Here is a 21766-nt window from a genome sequence, read left to right as displayed (position 1 = left end):
ATACATTTTCTGCTTTATGTTGAAAAAATTACATAACATCTTTAGTATTTTTATGTATTTATGTATTTTTATACAATAGTTGAACTAATATAGTAATATGGATTTCATACTAAAACAATACTGTAGTGATTATATGAATGGTATCAGATAAAGCATTCTGTCTCAATGGATTGATTGTAATGGTAGCTTAAACTTGGAAGTTACATTGTCCATGACTTATTGCTATCTTATGATCTTTATTTATTATTTTATTACCATTTGAAAACACCAGCATTTTGAAATGTTGAAAAGCAAACTTTTTTTTTTTACATTAACAGATATTAACTTAAGAATCTTTTTCCCCATCTCCTATATAAAGTTACTGTTTCAAAGATACAAGATTTTCAAAAATAATGACCATTTGTTTGTCTGCTGTAGTTCACAGCATTTACATGTGGAATAATAAGACAGGTTTGCAGGCAATCACAGATCTTGGGTTGGTTTTCTTGCCTGCTGTGTTGTCTGCTAAGCTAAATTCTGGAAGTTGGGACTGGTTAAATTTCCCTGGGTCCTGGTGGGAAGACAGCTGTTTAAATTACTTAGAAGAAGGCAAGTCATTTCCTGAAATTTGAAGCTGACTGGAGCATTATATCCCTCTGATGGCTGATTGAGTGAAGCGCTGATTTGGGGTGCTTGTAGATGACGCAGCTGTCTGGGCATAAGGGTTTTGTTTACAAACATGAAATAGGTCTGCAGATTTGATTCATCAAGAATCTGGATTTGCATGTTTTGATTCTCTGGCTTCATTTTAGTCGTATCAGTTCTTTGTTTGGTCTGGTTGCAGAAACATAGTTTAGACCCAAATCCCCTAAATCAATCACCTTCCAACAACAAAAAAAATCCTCTCAAGAAGCACCACTTTTGCTCTAAACAGTAATTAAACACTTTTGGGATTTTGTCAGCCTTGCTGATGAAACGCTGGTTAAAGATTGTGGTGGTGAAACTCCTCTCCAGCTGGCTGTGGCATCCAGTCCAGTCAGGCTTGTAGTTAACAACACACAAATCAGACCGGACACGCACCATTATCCTTAGAGTCACCACATGAATCGCTTAATGTGTGTGGTGCATGACAGATATTTTCATATCAGCACATGCAGTATTAATGATGATACATTAAGCAACGGGGAATAATGTTGATGAAATGGCAAAATGTTTAGCATGTGAAGTTAAAATATCTCACATCTGGGCAGTAATTTTTTTACTGGCCTTCCTAAGAAAACAATATATCCTCTACCACACAGCGGCATGGATTCTAATAAAAAAGAGAACTCGTATCACCCCTGTCTGAAAGAACCACACTGGCTGCCTGTATCTTGTAGAGTAGATGTTACAGTTCTTTTACTTGTTCTTGAAAGCTCTAAATGACCTTAAAGCACCTGCATACCTCACAGAGTGTCTGTTTATGTTCCAAAATGAAATCTTAGATCTGCAGAATCTGGCCATCTGCAAATACTGTCCATAAAATAGAGAAAAAACATGGAGAGGCCTGTTTATGTTACTATGCATCTAAACTGAGGTACTCAATTCCACCTTTTATTAAACAGTCAAGCTTATGACCCACACTGACCCACAAGATTTTTTTTCAGAGGTTTTCAACCTATTCTTATTTTGCCACATCTGTAACGTACAGTTGATTACCACGCACAGTAGTTTCAGTACCTTCCCCTGTACATATTAAAAGAGCAGAAAACCCATTGACTCAAAACATACTAGTGGGCAGGTACTGAAGCCTCCAAGTGCAGAGAAACGCATCCATATTATTGTCTTGGTGCATGTGCTGTACGTACTGTTCGCCACAAAGAAATTAGATTGAGAAACACCTTTTAAGTAAGTGAGCATGACAGTGTTGCAGATTAAGGTTGAAAAATGAATTTGATTTGTCCAGGTGCACGGCCTGCACACGATGCCTGTTTCCAGGATGTGAATGCAGCAGGAAACGCCTTCGGAAACTGCGGCAAGGATGCGCATGGCAACTACATGAAGTGTGAGAAAAGGTAAGGGAAATGATATGAGCACGCATTAGCATAAGGCAAAGAGATGGTTGATCATGGTGAAAGTTAACTGATGAAATGATTCTACTCTGTTCTACTCATTTGAAACCTAAGCATTCCTTATTTTCAGGCAGATAATGGAGGCTAGCTCTGTAATATTATCTCCATTGTGATATTTGGCAAGTCAGTGTCAGTGATGTAGAATTATCTCCTGCAGTTCGGCTGTTCATTGTGCTCACTTCTGTAGAGGATAAATGAGGAGAAATCTGAAATTTGCTTGCGTAAAACCGTCTCGATTTAACTCTTTCCCACAGTGATGCCAAGTGTGGGAAGATTCAGTGCCACAGTGCTGCCAAGAAGCCAAAGGGCACCAACGCTGTATCTATCGACACCACCATCCGCACAGATGGAATCGAGGTGAAGTGCCGTGGCACTTATGTGTATAGCACCCAGGATGGCCAAGGAGACCTACCAGATCCTGGCCTTGTCATGACTGGAACCAAGTGTGGAGAGGGCAAGGCAAGTAAAGCAGGTTGAGCAAATGTTGCAGTTTTAGTGGAGCTGCGAAACTGACAACAAAGCACAATGGAGTTCAGTTTTCACAACTGTTGCTGCCATGTCATAGTGGTGAAATAAACCAGATGTTGATGTTTTGGGAAACATAAGTGCAGAACAGCTTGTAGTTGAAGTCTAGGCATACCTGGAAATGTACAACGAAACTCAAACTGACAAAATGCAGCATTAGATGACAAACATTTATCTGTGCAAAACACTTCATAAGATGGCATCGTGGATACCACAGCCATTGATTGTGTATTGTTGTTGTTTATCTCAGTCCTGCAGTGAGGCATGGAATGATGTTTTATTCATGTCAATGCAGCATAACTCTCAATGATAATAATAATAATGCATATTTTAGTCACTGCACTTTAAAGTGTAATTTTCACCTCTAATTAAGATGAGGTTTGAGCAACTGAACTTGAGCTGATGCTAAAACTAGCACTTGATTGAAGAAAACTAATACTAATGTTGTTTTGTAGTGTTAGTTATCATTAGCCGTGATATTAAAACGAGCGTTAGAAAACACAGTAACCCAGAAAAAGTTAAGCTTGCCTTAGAGCCTGTTCATAGTTTTGACATTGAACTGTGATTGTTGTCTTCCACATAGTTAAATCCAAAGCTTTTTCAGCTTGAGAAAAATGAAAACAGCTCCAGATAAACAGCATAGCATGTGTCTGAATTACACATTCCACAGCAACACCATTTCTTTCAGCATCTCTTAGCCTAATAATTCTGACTAATTTCTGGCAGCCCTGTTCTCACTTGAGATTTGTGCTAAGAATGTTTCAGTGTCATTACTTGATAAATTAGTAAGGCAGCACTGGATATGCTGGTCGATATGCTACAAGCAATTCAGAATAAAAGGTTAATCTAGGTTAAAAATCACAATTTAATATGAATCCTGGTGTGCAACACTGGATGATAACATACATAGCAATGATAACATGTTTAAGAAATCAGTGGTTGAAGGCTGTGAAATTACATACAACAGGGTGAGATAATTTCATACCTATTTACAGGTTTATAGGTTCAAGTATCTTGTCAGTGGTTAGGATATCATGTATCATTCTTCATGTTTAATGTTGGGAGCACCATCATGTTTATCAGCCACCAAAACTGAGTGTCTCAATTGTTTCCATGTTAAAGCTATAGTTTTTTCCGCTTTTCCAGGTGTGCAAAGATCGCCGGTGCCAGAACGCCTCTTTCACTGAGCTGGAGGCTTGTATAGCTCGCTGCAATGGTCATGGGGTAAGATTTCCTTTGTGAAGCACTTGGTTATCCCAAATAATGATTTTAAAACTGGTCTCTTCCTTTATGATGGCAGTCCAAACTAAATGAAACTTAACTCACCAACATTATGAGCATAAACTTTAGTATTCTCCCCCTCTCTAAGCTCTTCTTAACCCTGACTGAGTCAGGACAAATTTCACACCTCTAAATCCTTTAATACCACCCCCTGGGCCGCTTAGATTTCTGCCCCTGCTGGCACTCCTAAAGACGAACATTTTCTTACATCAGCCAACCTATTGCTAAGTTGATTCGTGTGTGTTTTCGGTCAAATGGTCCTAAACAGCCTTCCAGCAGCATAAACACCCAACTCTGTCTTCCTTAATCCTTTCGCCTTTCCTCTCTTTCTCAGTTTTTTCTTCCTTTCTCTCATTTTTATTTCTCACTTGTTTACTCTGTCAGGTTTCAAAAGGGCAGCCAAACAAGAATGGGCTTTGAGGGTGGATTAGTGACTCGAAAAAGCCCTTTTTTATTATTCATTTGCATTGTCATTTGATTCCTATTGATCCTGTGGCTTAGCAGCAGTTGCGGATCGTGAGCAAAGTATGCAGCATTATTGCAATACCTCAGGCTTCTGCTTTTTTCCTTTGTAGGCCTCTGGATTTGGGTTTATATTAGACATGAAACGAGTTGTGAATATGAAACATTCCATTTAGAGGGAAAGGGAAGGGATTGTTAGTATATACCTTTTAAAAAAAGAACAATGGCAATAACAGAAAAGCAGTAGAATAGATTATATGTAGATTAGAATTGACTGTTGCAGCCATTTGCCGTTAAGGTAACAAGCCCCAAATGTAGTTGATCAGCCAAGATATGTTCAGTGTTCAAGGTTTGCTTCTTCAGTTTAGTGCTGGACAAGGCTAACTTTGCTTACAAACACTGGAAGTTAATAGTCATCAATTTTTTTTCTGTAAATAGAGCCCTAAAACTTTCTCAACCTGCTTAAACTGCAACTAGGTTTTCATTTATGTCAGTGTGGTTAATTAGAGAATAGTCTGACTTACTATGAATTATAAAATTTAAAAAAGCACTGTGCAGTTTAACGCTGCAGGCAGCTATGTTAGACATTGGTTTTGTGCTGAATCCTGCCTCCCCCACAGAATCTGACTCTCCTTAGCGTGCATCCACAGAATGCAGTAATATGGAGGCTAGATTACATTTGACATTGCTTTTGTTCATATTTTAAAACATATATCTTCTGTTTGAAAATTCAAGATCAAACAGTTATTCATGAATAGAAACAACAGAAATTAGAAACATTACAGCGTCCAGCGACAAACTTAAGTTTTGTTCATTATTATAGTCCAAAGTAAGTCATACTGTGTCCTAAAACATGTTGACAAGACTGCACGGCCTTAGTGAAGAGCTGGTTGTGGTTTGAGCAGGTTGAGAGAGGCTTTGGGGATGTATTTACGGAAAATGTTTGGGTACTATTGACTTCTAGTTTTAGCAGCATTAGCCTTGTAGCTGTAGCAAATTTTTATAGCAACAGTGTCTTGGCTGATGGACTATCTGGGGTAAGTGGAAATTTGTGTAAAGTAGTTTCTTCACCAAACAGTTTCTTTAATTTATAGTAACACAAAGAATTCTCTTCTATTGAAGAAAGCAGGCATATCTGCACTTGTGCAAAAAAAAGCATCTCACTAAATGGATTTTGTGTGTTTGTCTCGGGCCAGCTGAACACACAGCGATACAACGAAAAAAGCAGAAGGCAGATGAAAGTCATGCTCAGATCAGACTGAAGGTGATTTCTATTTGTCCTTATTCACTGTAATGTGCTGGTTTGTATGCAGGTGTGCAACAGTAATGGGAACTGTCACTGTAACCGCGGCTGGGCGCCGCCCTATTGTGACAAACCTGGGCTGGGAGGCAGTGTGGACAGCGGGCCGGTGCAGTACGACAGTGAGCTTCACCTTCACTCCTTCTACCATTCTCTGCTTTCTCTCCCTTTCCTCCCTCTGAAAGATTAATATCACCATGATTTTATCTCTTATTCTCTCGCTATCCGGTCTCCCATCACTCTCTTTCTCTCTCTCCCTCACTCACTCACCTTTTATCAGAATGTCACCTTCTCTATTAATCTCTATCCTCCCAGTGTTTCTGTTTTTTTACCTATCTCAAGGTGACAAGGGCTTTGACGTTTTTGCTAAATTTCAAGCTCACGTCTCAGTAATTTATAATACGGTATGTTATGGTTCTGTGTAATGATTGCCTGCAGACTGTTATTTTGATATTTAGGGGTCCACACGACTCAATGAAAGTGGTACTTAGGTCTGTCTGAAAAGCTCCTCTCTGTATTTGCTGTGTGCTCTCAGGTCAGGTGGGGCTGGTGGTTGGCCTGCTCTTTGCTTTTCTGGTGCTGCTGCCTGCTGTTCTCATTGCCTTTTACTGCATCAAGATCAAGACCTCCTATTACCACAAGTGGCTGTCACAGAGAGAAAAGAACAAGGCTAACAGGTATTACAGTCAACAGGGCGATGAAAGTGGTTCTGTGAGAATAAATGGAAGAACTAAACGATTTTGATCAAGGAAATTTATGACAGATTCAGGTTATCCGACTCTTATCAGACCAGGACTTCAGAAATGAATTATTACGATTATTCAGTTAGGACAGCAGCAGAAACAACCAAGTGTTAAGATGTTAGGAGAGGAGCCTAATTCCCATAAGATGAATGAGGTGGGTCCAGTAAACTGGTGGTGAACATGTGAAGTTTGTGCATGAAAGACACTACAGTTCTAAAAGGGTACAAAGTCAGAGTTCAAATCCCATTTCAGACTTTTAAATGAATTGGACCGTAGACTAAATCATTTAGCTTTGAACGACCCTGCACTTTCTGTTTATTTTATTAAAATAAATGACTGAACACTCAACATTCATACCACTTCTGAAACTTTATTTAATGTTTTGTTGTTGACTGTTTTTGTAGTGACAGTTTTAGCTAATTTTAACCATAGCATAGAAACATTAACCAGTATATGACTAGTTGTACTTCGTATAATCACGAAAGTGACATGAAAACATGGAACAATATTTTGTCAATCATTTTTTTTTTATAAATTAAACTCTCAAATCTGAATCTTTAAACTAAAAGAACTCAAGATAATCTTGAAAGATTAATTGTCCGTATAGTGTTTAAAAAGGTTATTTGACAAGAGCAGTATGGTATAGAATATTATAGTATGTATTGTCCCTATAGTATTTTAAAAAGGGTATTTGACTTGTAACAAGAGAAGAACTTTTTTGGTGCTGTAAAGAAACATTTGTAAAAGGTTCTTTAAAGATTCAAATACAACAGATTTTTTACAGTTATATATATAAGTTGCAGTTATAGCCAGTAATAGCAAAAACCTGTAATTCAATATTAACTATTTCTCACTAATCGCTCACTGAAGCACAGTTTTGTTATGCAGAGAGAAAAATGTCTTGACATTTTTGCCATGGTTTTGTCATTGCTCAGCAAACAGAAAAGCTGGTGATACAGAATTTAATCAAATGTAAATGTAAAATTCATGGTGTAAAGTTATTGTTATTAAATATGTAATAAAGTAATTGCATTTGAATAGTGTAGCAAAAACCCTAATATTTCTCATTCTCTAAGGGATAGTCCAGGATTTGCTTAGAGTGCTTCCATGTAAGATGATGTTTCATAATAATAATAATAATAATAATAGTAATAATAGTTATAGAGCTTTTTTATGCTGTGACAGCTCAAACTGCTTCACAGACAGGTGATAAAGCTTGACAGTAATAGAACAAAGTCCTATTTGTTTAGTACTTTTAAAGAGTAATGTTCTTTAAAAGTCTGCACTGTTTGATTAAAGGTGGAATTGAGTTCCACAGTTTAGAGACATAATAACCAAAAAATACCAGTATTTTGTAGATGTGGTACAGAATATTGCCACTTGAACAGAGGGTGAACTAACACACTAAAATCCGATGGGAACAGTTTAATCCAATGTGGTCTTCATGTGGTCCAGTGCAGTCTATATGTAAGTCAAGATGTTTGTTGGAGCATACTTCAACAAGTGGAACTGTTCTATCTTCAGTTATAGCAGCACACACTGAAACACAAACAGTTCAGTCCTCAAAAGATAATTCTAATAAACTTTCATATTCAGACCTAAAATGTCCTAGGCATATGCTGCTGTTGTGGATAGTTCAGAGTTTCAAGGACTACATGCTCTGTTTGCTGGAAGGCATTTGTGTCGCTGGCCTTCACAGACCAGTGAGAGTTTAATTTATGTTTGGAAAAACTCTGCTGAAAAAAAAAATAACATTCAGAATGCACCAACATTTCTCTATAGAGTCCTGTGAAATAGACTGAATGTCCTTCAGAAGTCCTTTTTCTTGTCACATAACTCTGTCTGTTTGTGTGTGTGTGTGTGTGTGTGTGTGTGTGTGTGTGTGTGTGTGTGTGTGTGTGTGTGCGCGTATGTGGCGTCTTACCTCAGTAGACATGAGAACTCTATAGAAAAGGGAAAGAATGGACACTTAAACCCGGCTTTCCATCTGAAAGTGGTGGGACCCTCCAACAAAAGCACCAATCTCAAGGTACAGAGCAGTAACACTAGTGATTAAAATGCAGCCTAACATTATTATTATTTTGTTCAGAGATCCTGTCCTGTTACCACAAGTTACTGACCATCTGCTGACCAACTATCTATTGGTACTGAATTATCCAATTATTATCCAGTTATCCAAGGAAAATAATTTTAAGAGACAAATACTTTTACCTTGGTGTAGCATTAAAGGAATAATTTTGTGAAAGATCAGATTTACACAGTTTTGCATTTCTCCCAATGTAGTTGATCAGCTTAGACATGTTTGTTGTCTGAAGTTTGCTTCTTTAGTTTTATTCTTGAGCTGTCAGGCTAATGGAGCTAACATGTAATAGAAGCTTATATCAGCCAGTAAGTACTGTGCCAACCCCCTTTCCTCAAAGTCATCTAGTAATCTACAAAAGTATAGACAAAGTTATCTTATTATCAGCCAACAGGGTAACTGCTACTACTGTTTCAGCTACATACATCATTTTTAGAGATAACAGTAAGCCGTACAGTGTCAGAAAACAAATCTATTTGAGACTTAACAACTCAACGTGGTGTGAGGCAAATGTATGATGATTTAGGCCTGCAGTTTTTACAGTGCTACACTAGCATTGTTGCTCCAGACCACAAAAAGCACAAACTACAGAACTCAACTATCAGATATAGATATCAAACGTAAGATTGATTACATTTTGAGGTAAGGGGAAATTTGAAGAAAGTAGATTTTTTTGCTACTACTCTAATGATTATAGAAATATTGAGTATTCATATTTTTTTCTCTTTAGCTACCTCACACCAGTAAGGAGGTTCTCCCACTCCGACCAGGCCTCGCTTCTAACGGCACCCAGCCAGTCAACGTTGTCCGTCCCCTTCGTCCCGCCCCCTCTCCGCACCTTCGCGATGTCAAAGTGCCTCGGCCTCCCCCTCCCATCAGCAAACCTCTGGAGGCAGCCAAGTCCAGCCCTACTGCTCCCAAACTCAGCCCACCCAAGAAACCCCTGCCACTCAACCCCACACGCAACCCAGTGGTAAGGACCCAGTCCATTCTTTGATTTGTTCATGCAGATTCACGAAGAGGGCTACTAGTTCTGCACAAGCGGTCTGGAGATTTTTTTTTTACTGTTAGAGGTTTTCCAGGATCTGCGCTGCAGTTTAACACATTTAGTTTATCTGCTGCTTGTCAGGCCTTCATGATTTCACACAGGTGTGTTAAGGCCTTTTCACATGAGCGTGATTGATTCAGACATCAGTAAATACATTGAACAAATTAGAATGTGCATGTAACTGATGTCCTTGCACACCACATGTTCACAGATGGTGAAAATGTGAAATTTTTTATTCGCCCTCTATCCAATTTTTGTACCTTTAATAGGCGACAAGAACTTGACCAATCACTGTTAGCTCTACTGTTGGCATGGCGACAGCCAAGAAGACTATTCAACAGTACTTTCAGAACATTTGATTGTCCTTTGCTTCATCATGTATGGTGCTGCATCACCAAAAACAATGACACACACAATGAGTTGCGTACAAAGTTTTAGCATCCAGATGAGATGATAAAACTCTTCATGCTCTTTTTACTTTTCCAAATGAAAGTAGCCTCACCATTTGCCCACGGTTTTTGTGAGGAGCTAAGGATGTCTTTCTGTCACTTTGAAGACATTCTGCTTGTTTGTTTTATTCATGACTGCACAACACGAAGAAACCAAAAAAATAAAAAACTGTTGCACCAGCTTTGTCAGAACATTTTTGTGACCATTTATTTAGTGCGTAAAGGCCTTCACAGCAGGGAACCACTGATGTGTGCAGGCCAGTGGGTTGAAAAAGCAGACTTCCAGTGTTCTTATGTCACAAGTGCAACAGTGCAATGCAAACTCATTCCCAAGGCTGCAAGAGGGCTGTACTTACTTTGCATCGCTCAGAATTGTCATGAAAGCTAGAGACAACAGATGCATGTCTGTTTCCATGCAAAGGTACATTAGTGTGCATTTGTTTGTCACATTGGATTTAATCCTTTTTTCATTTGACCCAGGGCTGAGCAATATCACAGTGTTTATTGTGTTAAATAACTTCACAATATGGCGCAATATGCTTTTTATGTCATAGATATCGTCAGTACATCGCAGATGTTTTATTACAAAGAGAGAATAATTAGGCCTGGTTAATTTAATTTAGTGCAGAACAGTAGATGAAATGCTAAACACACACACACACACACACACACACACACACATTATCTAAGCCACTTATCCTTCTGGGTCGCAGGGGGTGCTGGAGCCTGTCTCATTATATTCATATTTTTTGATAGCGCTTTTTAAATATGGCACTACATTTTCTGTTCCAACTTGTCAGATATCAGAAAAGCTAAATATTGTGACATCATGTGTCCTGAAGTCTTGAAGTATCATTGATATTACATATTAGCCATTTTTTCAATTACTGCTGCAAGTTTTGGATAAGACTAAATTTTCATTTAAACTAAGAAGAAACTGTACACACGACCCGGTTCATCTCAAAATACCCACATTTACAGTGTTATCAGTTTCAAATGATTTGTATCATGGATGCTTGTTTCACATTGTGAGGATGGACCAGCTGTAGTTGTACTCTTTCTTCCCTCCTCGCTCTTTTCCGATTCTCTTTTTCTCTCTCTCTCTCTCTCGCTCAGGCATCAGAGCTATATCCGAAACCTTCCCCCACACCCCCCCAGAGGCCTCTCCCTGTGAGCCCTGCGCGAGGAACCCAAGCCAAACCCTCCAGCGGGGGGCTGCTGGTGATGATGCCCCCTGCTGTGGGCTCCAAGCCCGTGGGCAAGGTGACCGCCATCCCCCCTCTCAGAGCACTCAGGTGAGAAAGCCCCAGCGCACCACTCTTCAAGTATTTCAGTAATGAATGTGACATTTCCCTTATGTCTATGTCATGTGAGCATAGAGGTCCTTCAGCTGAGACACATAATCAGATAACGCACATGACATGAATCTCCTACAAGTCTCCTGTACCTGACCTAGATGGAAGAGTCCAAAATACAATTCTGTGTCCTTTTAGTATCATTTGTCAAGGACCTTCGAAGTGGACAGGGTCCATTCACAACACTGCACCAAAATAACACCGAACAGGGATAGATAACCCCGCAGCCACTGACCTGACTGGCCCACAGCTTTCAATCCATTATCTTCTGACACAAAAGCTTCCAGTCTAAGAGAAAAGAAACAGCACCTCCATTCTAGACTTCTATCAGTTGATCACTAACCTTCTACAATCGCATCAACAAAGTCCTCAGAGATCAGAGTTGCCATAGCAAATAGAGCTTAAGCTTTCAGATAAGAGTGCTTTTACGTCTCTCCATGAATATCTGAGGCTCTGAGTAGAAGCTGCCCTTTTATGCAGATGAAAGAGCAGGTCTGCCTGTCTGCATCCAAATCTTAGGCATTGGGGGGAAAAAGCTTTGGAGGTGGTGCTTCCACCAACGTTGTGCAATAAAATATGGATTACAATGAGAAGCTGCAGTAGCAATCGGTCGTTGGTGCCACCATGACTCCTAAGAATCAGCCACACATTGTGAGAGCTGGATTTTATTTTGATAAGCTCAGTGGGGTGTCCATCTTGTATTCTGTGTTTTGTGTGTGTGGTGGTGGGTGTGTGAGTACACACAATAGGCAGTTATTATTTTGCTTCTCTGTACATGAGCATAGACAGGATTGGAATGGAAAAGAAGTGATTCAGCTGAGTTTCGAGTCAAGGTCAGCACCAGAAAGATGCACAATAATGAGGCCCATCACCACTGCAGTGCATCATGAAGCAAAAGATCAACATAAATTCTAAAGAAAGTCTTGAAGAATGCACAGTTTATTTATTTATTTATTTTAAAGGGGGTAGTATGTAATTCAAAGAGCTGCTAGTGAAGTGGCCCTGTTCACTGATTAGCTTGCTTGTCCACAACTGAGTAAGGCATGGGATCGATATAGTTATGTTGTGGCTATGACTTAGTAATGCATGGGAACAATATAGTTAAGTCTTGGCATGAAATAGTAAGGCCTGAGAATTATATAATCAAGTCATGGCCATGACTTGGAAAGGTGTGGGAACCAAATAATTCTGTTTTGATAGTTTGAGTGTGGCCACAACTCAGTAAGACATTCACAGCTTTCATAAAACCCATGATGTGTCTGAATAAATGTGTTTCTGTTTTCTTTTATTTACATGCACTTGCTTTACCAGATGAAAACACACCCAATTCACGTTCCGTTTGTTGCTGTAAACATGATTGTGAACGCTAACAACTATGGAAAATAACTGCAGTCCTAAATAATTGCGAGCAGCTAAAAAAAGCTGTTTATCAGTTGTGACAAGCCTAATTACATGAAACATAAAAATGTATCCATGTAGGTTTTAAGTGGTTTACATGATGTTTAATAATACATTATTATGAAGATACGTTTTAAGAAACCAACATATTGTTCGATATTTTTTTTCTCTTTCAGACCTGTTCCAGGACCCAAGCCAAACACAGTCTCACAGTCACCTTTTCGAAAATGACCTTTGTAGGATCAACTGTAAAATACAGCAGCCAGCCTTTTTTGCACTATATAAAGGCCTTTGATTAGAGACCGACTCTGGTACTAGATTGGAAGAGTAGAAGGACAGAAGAGTACGGTGCTAAGGCCGGAATTTCCCAGGCCTCACTTATTTAAGCCAGAGTACAATCCAGCCCAACATAAGAGGAGACGCAGTTTTGCATAGATGAAAATGCAGACTGAGACAAGATGATTCTGGTGGGCCATCACATTGCCAAAACCTTGATTTTTGTTGTTTGTTGTTTGTTTTGTTTTGTTTTTTGCTTTTTTAACTTTACAGTTTCCTGTTCGAAGTGTTGATTGTTCTATTATGCCATTGTCCTGTTTACATTTTTTGTCATCTGCCAAAGATGTTGTTTGTTTGTTGACTTAATTTGTTCTTTGCTGTATGGATTTTTGCATTTGTTATATAAAATACCCCATTACAAGTTTTTACTTAAAACAGTGCTGTTGAGTATTTGTGATGATGTATTCGTACACCATAGACGGGAGAGACATGCAACAGACAATGCATGATCAGGCTGGAACCTGTAAAAACTTTACATGCAATGCTATGCTGGTAACATATTAGCACTCATACTTTCCTCTAGAAAATTTGTCTCAGGTGTAAAGGTGCAACACTCTTCAGCAAAAGGGTCAGGTGACATCTGAAAAAGGCCCTTGCATGTAGGCCAAAATGTCATGTTTTAACCAGATAAGTTACCCTTTAGCTGAGGATAGAGTGAGTGTTGAACCATTACACCTCAGACCCCCCTTCTTGAATTTTGGTAGCAGGTGGAAGCACTTTTTCCCTTATCTGGAAAACTAGTCCCATTTCTGACAGAATTCATTGTACATGTTCACACGTTTACTGACAGAATTCAGAAAGCGCCCAAATGCTGTTATTTTTTTTTCTTTTCTAAGTACAAATCAAAATGATTATCTACATTATCTACATTAATCATATGCAACAAATGCAGCAGATGAGGTTGAAACCCTGTGGAGGTAACAGAAGGGTTGCTGAACTAAACCCAGACGACCACACATTTGTAGACATGCGTGCTGTGCCAGACAGAACCCCAGCCCCTCACTTCAGGCAGAGGCAGGAGAGCTGGAACTGTCCAGCTTTAGAAACAGCAGACAGAAGACTTGGGGAGAATAAGGGCCAGAGCACGTGGGGAGTGCTAGAAGGAACTGGACGTTGCACAAACTCACTCTAGCCAGGCTTTTCTGTCCATAATGGATTCCAGCGAACAGAAAATGAAATCTCTACAAGCCTCCATCTCTTCTCTCTGGAGAGTAATGTATTTGGAGAGTGCGAAGCTTCGGAGTGGTCCGGCGGGGGAGCTAGATTTATTGACGCAGACGTTTTCCAAGCCATTACCAAGACGCCCCAACAGCCCCCAAGGCGGGACCCACTGCGTTGGTGATGTGATCTAAATGAAATATGGGCTGTTTGCCAAGATGCGGGAAACTAATCATAAGGTCCGGCTCTTAAATGTGATACAAGAATGGATGTGTGATAGCAGAGTCTTTTCATGAGAAGACCATGGACAGCCAAATGTCTGAGTGGACACTTGCCAGACATAGCCGTAAGGCTACTTAAAAGGTGAAGCTATGGACCATAACTCAAGCGTGCACAAGCTTTTGACCTACTCAGAGCAAAACAGCCATAGTTTAGTGGAGCATTTCAGTCAACCAGGTGTGAATGTGGGGGTCAGTAAACACAGTTTCTTGGGCTCAAACTTCCTCCTGGGAACCACTGAGAAGCAACACAGAGCTGCTCCTCACTAATATTAAAGCTGCACTTACTGCCTTACTGGTGTGCAGTAGATACAGAGAGCAATAAAACGCAAAGTATATATATATTATTGGATAACTAAACCAATAGTTTGGGGAAAAATCAAAGGCCATTTTTCCACTATCCCAAGTGAAGTTGACTGGCCAAGATATGTTTGATGTCTGAAGTTTGCTTCTTTACTTTTGCACTGGAGTGACGAGGCTAATGTAGCTAATAAGTAATGGAAGCTTTTGACAACCAAAAGCATTGTATATTCAAGATAATCGCTAACACTGTTTTTAGCTCTGTACTTTTGCATGGATTTTTTGGATAACATTATGGATATTATAACATTGTGGATAACATCGCTGTCCAAAAAACATTTAAAACATGATCCAAAATGGTAACTTTACAGGAGAAGGCATTCTTAACATTAATGCAAGTTAATGTAATTTCGTTTTATTTTATTTATTAAGTCCTTTTGGAGCATTTCTATTGGTCCATTCAAAGATTGCTGCTGGAGTTTTGGACAGCAACAGTAAGAAATGCTGTTTGAGGTTATTTAACAACTCAATGCAGTGAGGCAAATGTGTGCTTATTTCAGTACACAGTTAAGACACATACTAATTAATGGGGTACAAGATCCCTGTATTTATTAACTACTTTGTCCTCACAGATCCAGGGTGGAACTAAAGAGGCGAAAGGAAAAATTTTTATCATACTTGATGTTTCACCAAAGTGTCACTTTAAGAGAGGATGAGTAGTGTTGGTTAGTATTCATTTGCACGACACTGTAGCAGCTGTGTGGCCATGAGTCTCGAACGCATTCAAGTTCTGACACTGAAAACACTCGAGTCCTATTAAGTGCACCTATAAACCAGATTTAGTGACTGTATTGCAGGGGCATGGAAAGAAAACAAGAATCCACCACAGACGAAATGTAGGCCGACTCCCTCATTTGTTGTTTCACTCATTTGGTCTGCTGAGGAGTGAATCAACAAGCAAGCAGAGATGGGTACTAGTTACATTTACTCAGTTATATGTACTCAAAATCTTAATGGATTTTCAATTTACACAAGTATATATCTGAGGAAATTAATCTACTTTTCACATTTTAGTCATAAACATTTATTTATAAACAGCTATTTTTGTTTTTATTGTGTTTTTCTGTACTTTATTACGTTCCGTTGTGAGTGGTCACTCGGGTTTGTTGTCACACCTCTGACTTTTGAAGTTTATCATTTTATTTTAGACCAAGAGTGCACCGAAAAGAGAATAGAGCCTAACACACTTCAGTTCTGACAGATGTTGGAAGTACTAATAGGTTCCACTATCGTTCTATACGCCATGTAGTTTTTACTGATACTCCGGGTGTTTTTGGAACGGTACTTTGACTTGAACCACTGTTTCATAGAAGCACTAATTCTTTTACCCACTTCCACAAACAAGCAAGTGAGCTACTGCACAGTACGGCCCTGTCCCATTTCACGCCTTGCCCTTCCACTTAACTCTTACCCCTCCATTTCGTGTGTTCGTGCTTAGGGCTAGGGTGTCCCGATTAGTGTTGAGATAGAGGGGTAGGACGAAGAGTTGAAACTCCTAACGGAGTGTTTTTTCAGAGGTACAGTCCAAACAGAGTGGTATGAAATAAAAGAAAAACCGACATGAAGGCTGCGCAAAGAAACCCACAAATGTAAGCTAAGTATTTTTTCAGTTACAAAATAGTGTTAACCAGTGTATTTTCTACGGAGCCCCGGAGATAAAAAAAAAATAATTTGAGCGAACGTTTAGCAGTTCGTACGCACGTTTTCTTTTATTCGTGTTCACGATTTCTTAAATCGTTCCCTCGTTTTCTTTTAAACGTGCGCACGTTTTTTTTTACTTCGTGGGTACCTTTTTGTTTATTCGTAATCACGATTTTCTAATTCGTTCTCTCGTTTTAATCATTGTCATATTTCATTTTTAACTGAACACACGTTTATTTTTTGATTCGTGCGCAAAATCAATGTAGTAGATACAGGTCGTTTTATTTGTCCGGTGCAGAAACAGCTAACAGCTCCCTGAGACTGTCTCACGGGTTTTGATGAGTTAGATTGATGAGATGATGGACAGAGATGCTCATCAGGTCTGATTTTGATTTGGGCATTATGAAGAAACTGCAGCTCCTCTTCAAAGCAAACGGCCCTCAGATTCATCAGTGCAGCTGCACTTTGGTGGTGAAATGAAGGAAGACAACAAACTACAACCACAATCTTCACTTAGCGCTGGTTCTGCTCCCGCGATAAGCTGTAGTGTTAGAGACCATCACACAATTACAGTTACAATTGTTTGATGGTCTCTAACACCGCAATTTGACCGGGAGCAGAAACACCGTGGGCCGTTTGCTGTGAAGAGGAGCTGCAGTTTAACCCCCCCAAATCAAAATCTAACCTGATGAGCATCTCTGTTCATTATCATCAATCTAACTCATCAAAACCCGTCAGACAGTCTCAGGGAGCTGTTATCAAAATACAAACAACGTGCATTCAGTTAAAAATAAAACATGACCACGGTTAAGAGAAAACGAGAGAACGAATTAGAAAATCGTGATCACAAATAAAAAAAAAACGTACCCACGAAGTAAAGAAAACGTGCGCATGATTAAAAGGAAAAGAGGGAACGATTAAACAAATCGTGACCACGAATAAGAGAAAACGTGCGTACGAACTGCAAAACGTTCACTCGAATTATTATTGTTATTATTTTTTTTTACCTCTGTCCCCTCCGGGGCTCCGTAATTTTCTTAGTTTAATGTCGTTTCAATGTTTTATGGTCATTTTCTTCGTAGCAAACTTAAAAATTGCTAGTAGTATACTGATGTCTTGCTAGCTAGCTAGCTAATTTTAAATGGTGCAGCAGTATTCTTGTGTCTTAGGCATCAGAACTGCTGCACCATTTAAGGTGGAACGGGGAAATTCGAACTAGAAGTTGGCGAATAGTTGACTCCAGCTCCATATCACTGAAGGATTAGGGGTGGGCGATAATAAATAATTGTCGCACCCCCCTTTGAAGTCATATGCTGTCCTAAAGTTAACTAAAGACCAGCAGCGAGGTTGCTGAACTTTACCGCTCCTCTGCTGTCACTCCAGACTGGCAGAGCACCGCTAGTAGCCTGTTAATGAAGTAATGTACTTCTTTATTTGAGAGTTTTCCCATTTCAAAGAGTTATATTTCCACCACTACAACTTGACACTCAATTCCAAGGGGCAAGGTGACACTCAAAAACCAGGGAGAGGGGTAAAAATAAGAAATGGGGTCATCCTTGGGGCTCAGGTAAAGCATATATCCCACTAACATCTTTGGAGACACAATGCTGAATGTCCTGCAACACTTACTCCAGCGCTGCTGACTGGTCTCTTTTGCTCACAGATCAGTCCAGCGTTCTGTGTAGAGGGACTAAGTTCTGCTTCCTCAAAAGGACAGGCAGCTCACATTATCCGAACTTAAGACTAGAGTAAGTCAGGCCTCAAATTGCCTCGTAATTTCTCTTAACTTTGGCCTAGAGGGTCCTTTTATTGTTTGCAATAAGAGGACACTTTTAGTGGGATATTTCTTACAGCCCACTTTTACAGCATATTTTTTCCTCTGCTGTGCGGAGGTTGTCTCAGCCCTGATCTGGGACCGGCGTCGCCCATTACAAATGAATCTGCCAAGAAGACGAAAGGTGGTTGTAAAAGGGCAGTCCTGTAGCAGCACTGTTTTCAGACTAGAAGCTGTTCTTATTGTGCTATTATGTTCAGCTTCCTGCAGGATGTTTTGATGGAAGGTGGGCAGCTGGGAGAGAAGAACAGTCTCAGAGTCGTTAAGTGAAACACCCAAAGGAATCAAATACATTACATTATGTTGTCAACATATTTCAAAATATATTTAAAAAAGAGTGCATTATCAATGCCATAGCATTTCATGATGAATGGATCAATAGAAATGGCCCAAAATTATTTCTTGTTGCCTTAACTTGCATCATAGTTAAAGGGAAATTCTGCTGATTTTTCAAAATTTCTGCACAATTAAATGGTTAAGATACAAACAAGGTCATTCAGAGCGGTTTTGTGTGAAATGCTCTGTTATAGAGGAAGTTACATGCCAGAACTGTTCACCATGGTGGAACCAGACATCTTATATATATATATATATATATATATATATATATATATATATATCCACACAAATATATGGATATAACCTAAAGAATTTTTTTTTCCCAGATCACTTTTTCCCATTATCTAAATTGCTTATCATTCTGTGTGGCGGGGCCTGCTGGAGCCTATCCCAGCGGTCATTGGGTGGATGGCAAGAAACACCCTGGGCAGGTCACCGGGCAGACACACAGACAAATACAATGAGGAACACACTCAGAAGGCACATGTAGGTTCATTTTGGAAAAATTGAAAAAAAAGGCTATATTGTGTTGTATGCATTGTGACTCCTGGTTCCTATCACCACCACTGAAAGAAATCTGGTCGCTAAGTTTCTCTTCAATAAACCATTTCAAGTCTAAGCAGCTAAAAAAAGGGATGCTGAACTTCCATTAAGAATCACAGTGAGAAGCATCTATTTTAGAAAATGACGAGTAAGCTGTGTACTCTGCTTTATCCTCACAGCCTACTTCTATATATAGCCTTAAACTCTTTTTCTCTAAGGCACAAATGTAACATCTTAACCTCTCCGAGTGTTGTCACCAGCATTCAGCGCTTCTGAATCGCAGGCCCTTGAAAAGCTTGTGTTGATTTGCAGCGTTACTGATTCTGCTTTGCCTCGCCTCACTTCTTTTCATAAGGCACAATAAAGTTCCTCTGACAGCGAGTGTCTGGTGAACACTGGAGCTCAGCGTAGAACAGAAAATCTCCTGTCAGCAGAAAAACTCATCACCCCCCCCAAACTGACGAGCACCTTCACACTGCATTCATTTTTTTTTTCTTTTCTTGGAAATAAAACTTGCGAAGTGGTCGGGCCATTTCCAGCTCTCTCTGCTGACCTGGCAGATCTAACCCAGCTCTGTGCATTGTATTGTATTGGTTTTAATTAAATTCAGTTACTCGCTTTCTCCGGCTGCCCTACAGTCGATGTCTCCGGGGTCGGTGGGAGATGGGGTGTGATTAATTACGAAGAGAGAGAGAGAGAGAGAGAGAGGTGCTAAGCCAGGTGCCACAGGAGTTGCATAGAACGAGACACAAAGTCAGCAGGCAGTGTAATGGAAAATCAAAGTGGAATCATTCTTCCTCTTCTCATTCATTTACTCCTGCTCTCTGTGTTAAAGAACGATGGCCCTTCTTGGCTGTGGCAAAGCTGGAGAGTGGCTTATTTCAAACCCATCAGAAGATTTAGGAAGATGGAGGAAACTACTTCACTCAGAAAAAAGGGTAAAAGGAAACTATCCATTGAAATGATATTTTCTAAGTTGTATACCCGTCTCGTCTCCAGGATTTTTATTTTATTGTTATGTTTTGTGAAGGTACAAATACGTACTTTTCACCTGGGAAAAACTTATTTAAGGTACACAATTGGCCCTTAAAAGCACTGTTGTACTTTTGAGGGTACATTTACATTGTTTGTACCTTGATGAAGGAAAAATGTACCAGTGTTTGATATGCCTTTTAGCAGGTTGACTCAACTTCATTTGAATATCGCCTGGATCTTCTGAACAGATTAAAGTTCACATGGGCTGCTACATTTTGACACCACTGTGCTGATGGAGAATCATTTAATTAAAGGTGTGATTTGCATTTGCTCAGGTGTGGGAAATCTTTTCAAAATAAAGGTGCTGACAAGGGTTCTCTGGAGCAATGCCACGGAAGAACCCCTTTAATTTCCCAATAACCTCAGGTGGACAGTTGCTGAAAAAATTAGTTTTGCAAATGAGATAAGTGTGAAGAACATTTCGGCCAGTTTCCAGTTTCTCAGACACAGATTGAGTTTAGTCTTGGACTAAATTGGTGTGTCAGTTGGAAATTCTTTTTTTATGCAAGGCTTAGACTTAATCTGGAGCCTATTCCAGCTGTCATTGGACGCAAGGCAGGATACACCCTGGACAGGTTGCCAGTCCATTGCAAGGCAGACAGATTCTCACGCACACTCATGCCTAGGGGCAATTTAGTGTGTCCAATTGGCCTGACCACGTCTTTGGACTGTGGGAGGAAACCGGAGCACCTGGAGGAAACCCACGCAGACACAGGGAGAACATGCAAACTCCACACAGAAAGAACCCTGGTCATCCAGCCAGGAATAGAACCCAGGCCCTTCTTGCGGTGAGGCGACAGCGCTACCCATATCCTACATTATTCTTGGATTTTTTTTCTCACCCAAAAGCCACTTAAGACATTTTTGTGGTTTTATGTGCCAAAATCAGTAGTAATTTATTTTTACAAGACCTGTTTTTGTACATTAAACAGGCTGTTTTTGTTACTGTGCCTTTAAGACTGATGTATGTAAATGGTCTCTGTTCTGATTGGTTGCCCTGTATTGCACCTTTTTTTAAAAAGCCATTTGGGATGAAATAGTCCTTGGGTGAAGTTAAACTGCTGTATAGGATGAATAGGTGACATAATGTTTTGGCTTTCGAGACATCACAAAACAAACAAATTCAAAACGCAGCTTAGTTTCCATATGTTTTACATTAGGTGTGTTTTGAAACTGACAATGTTATTATATTATACTCTATAATGTTTTATATTATATGAAATGGAATATGTATAATGGAAATTGAGTTTTAAGACTGGACTGAGTGCAGGAAAATAGACAAAACCTCCACAGGTTAATTGAGAAGCTGAGCTCAGTGCTGTTGCCAGTTGTTTAATACTATGGATTTTAGCCATGCCTCTTGGGAAGAGGTTTATTGGGGGCTTTCTGTTACCACATCAGATAAATGTGTTTAGTTTTAGTTTGAGATTGTACAAAACAAGTTCAGAAATGTATTAGGCAATAAAGTGGAGCTGAATAATGCATTACAACTTACCCAACACTCAAGGAAA

The 21766-nt window shown here is 39.6% G+C and overlaps 1 protein-coding gene across 3 annotated transcripts in view; it reads left to right on the top strand.

Annotated features, from left to right (window-relative positions):
• The window catches only part of adam19a (ADAM metallopeptidase domain 19a), a 95365-nt gene extending 81923 nt beyond the window's left edge, over positions 1 to 13442 (top strand). The window contains exons 15-23 of one of the 3 annotated variants that reach the window (XM_036596592.1): positions 1925 to 2033; positions 2345 to 2549; positions 3762 to 3839; positions 5672 to 5780; positions 6194 to 6335; positions 8331 to 8430; positions 9212 to 9454; positions 11095 to 11273; positions 12908 to 13442. In XM_036596592.1, coding sequence (XP_036452485.1) covers positions 1925 to 2033; positions 2345 to 2549; positions 3762 to 3839; positions 5672 to 5780; positions 6194 to 6335; positions 8331 to 8430; positions 9212 to 9454; positions 11095 to 11273; positions 12908 to 12962 — 1220 coding nt within the window. In that variant the 3' untranslated portion in view covers positions 12963 to 13442. The remainder of the gene's footprint in view (positions 1 to 1924; positions 2034 to 2344; positions 2550 to 3761; positions 3840 to 5671; positions 5781 to 6193; positions 6336 to 8330; positions 8431 to 9211; positions 9455 to 11094; positions 11274 to 12907) is intronic. The other 2 variants (XM_036596594.1, XM_036596593.1) reach the window with 2 other exon arrangements.
• Positions 13443 to 21766: the final 8324 nt, after the last annotated feature.

This window comes from Colossoma macropomum, unplaced genomic scaffold (genome assembly GCF_904425465.1).
Source record: "Colossoma macropomum unplaced genomic scaffold, Colossoma_macropomum, whole genome shotgun sequence".
In the NCBI taxonomy this organism is placed as follows: Eukaryota; Metazoa; Chordata; class Actinopteri; order Characiformes; family Serrasalmidae; genus Colossoma; species Colossoma macropomum.
This window is presented reverse-complemented; position numbering and strand designations above follow the sequence as displayed.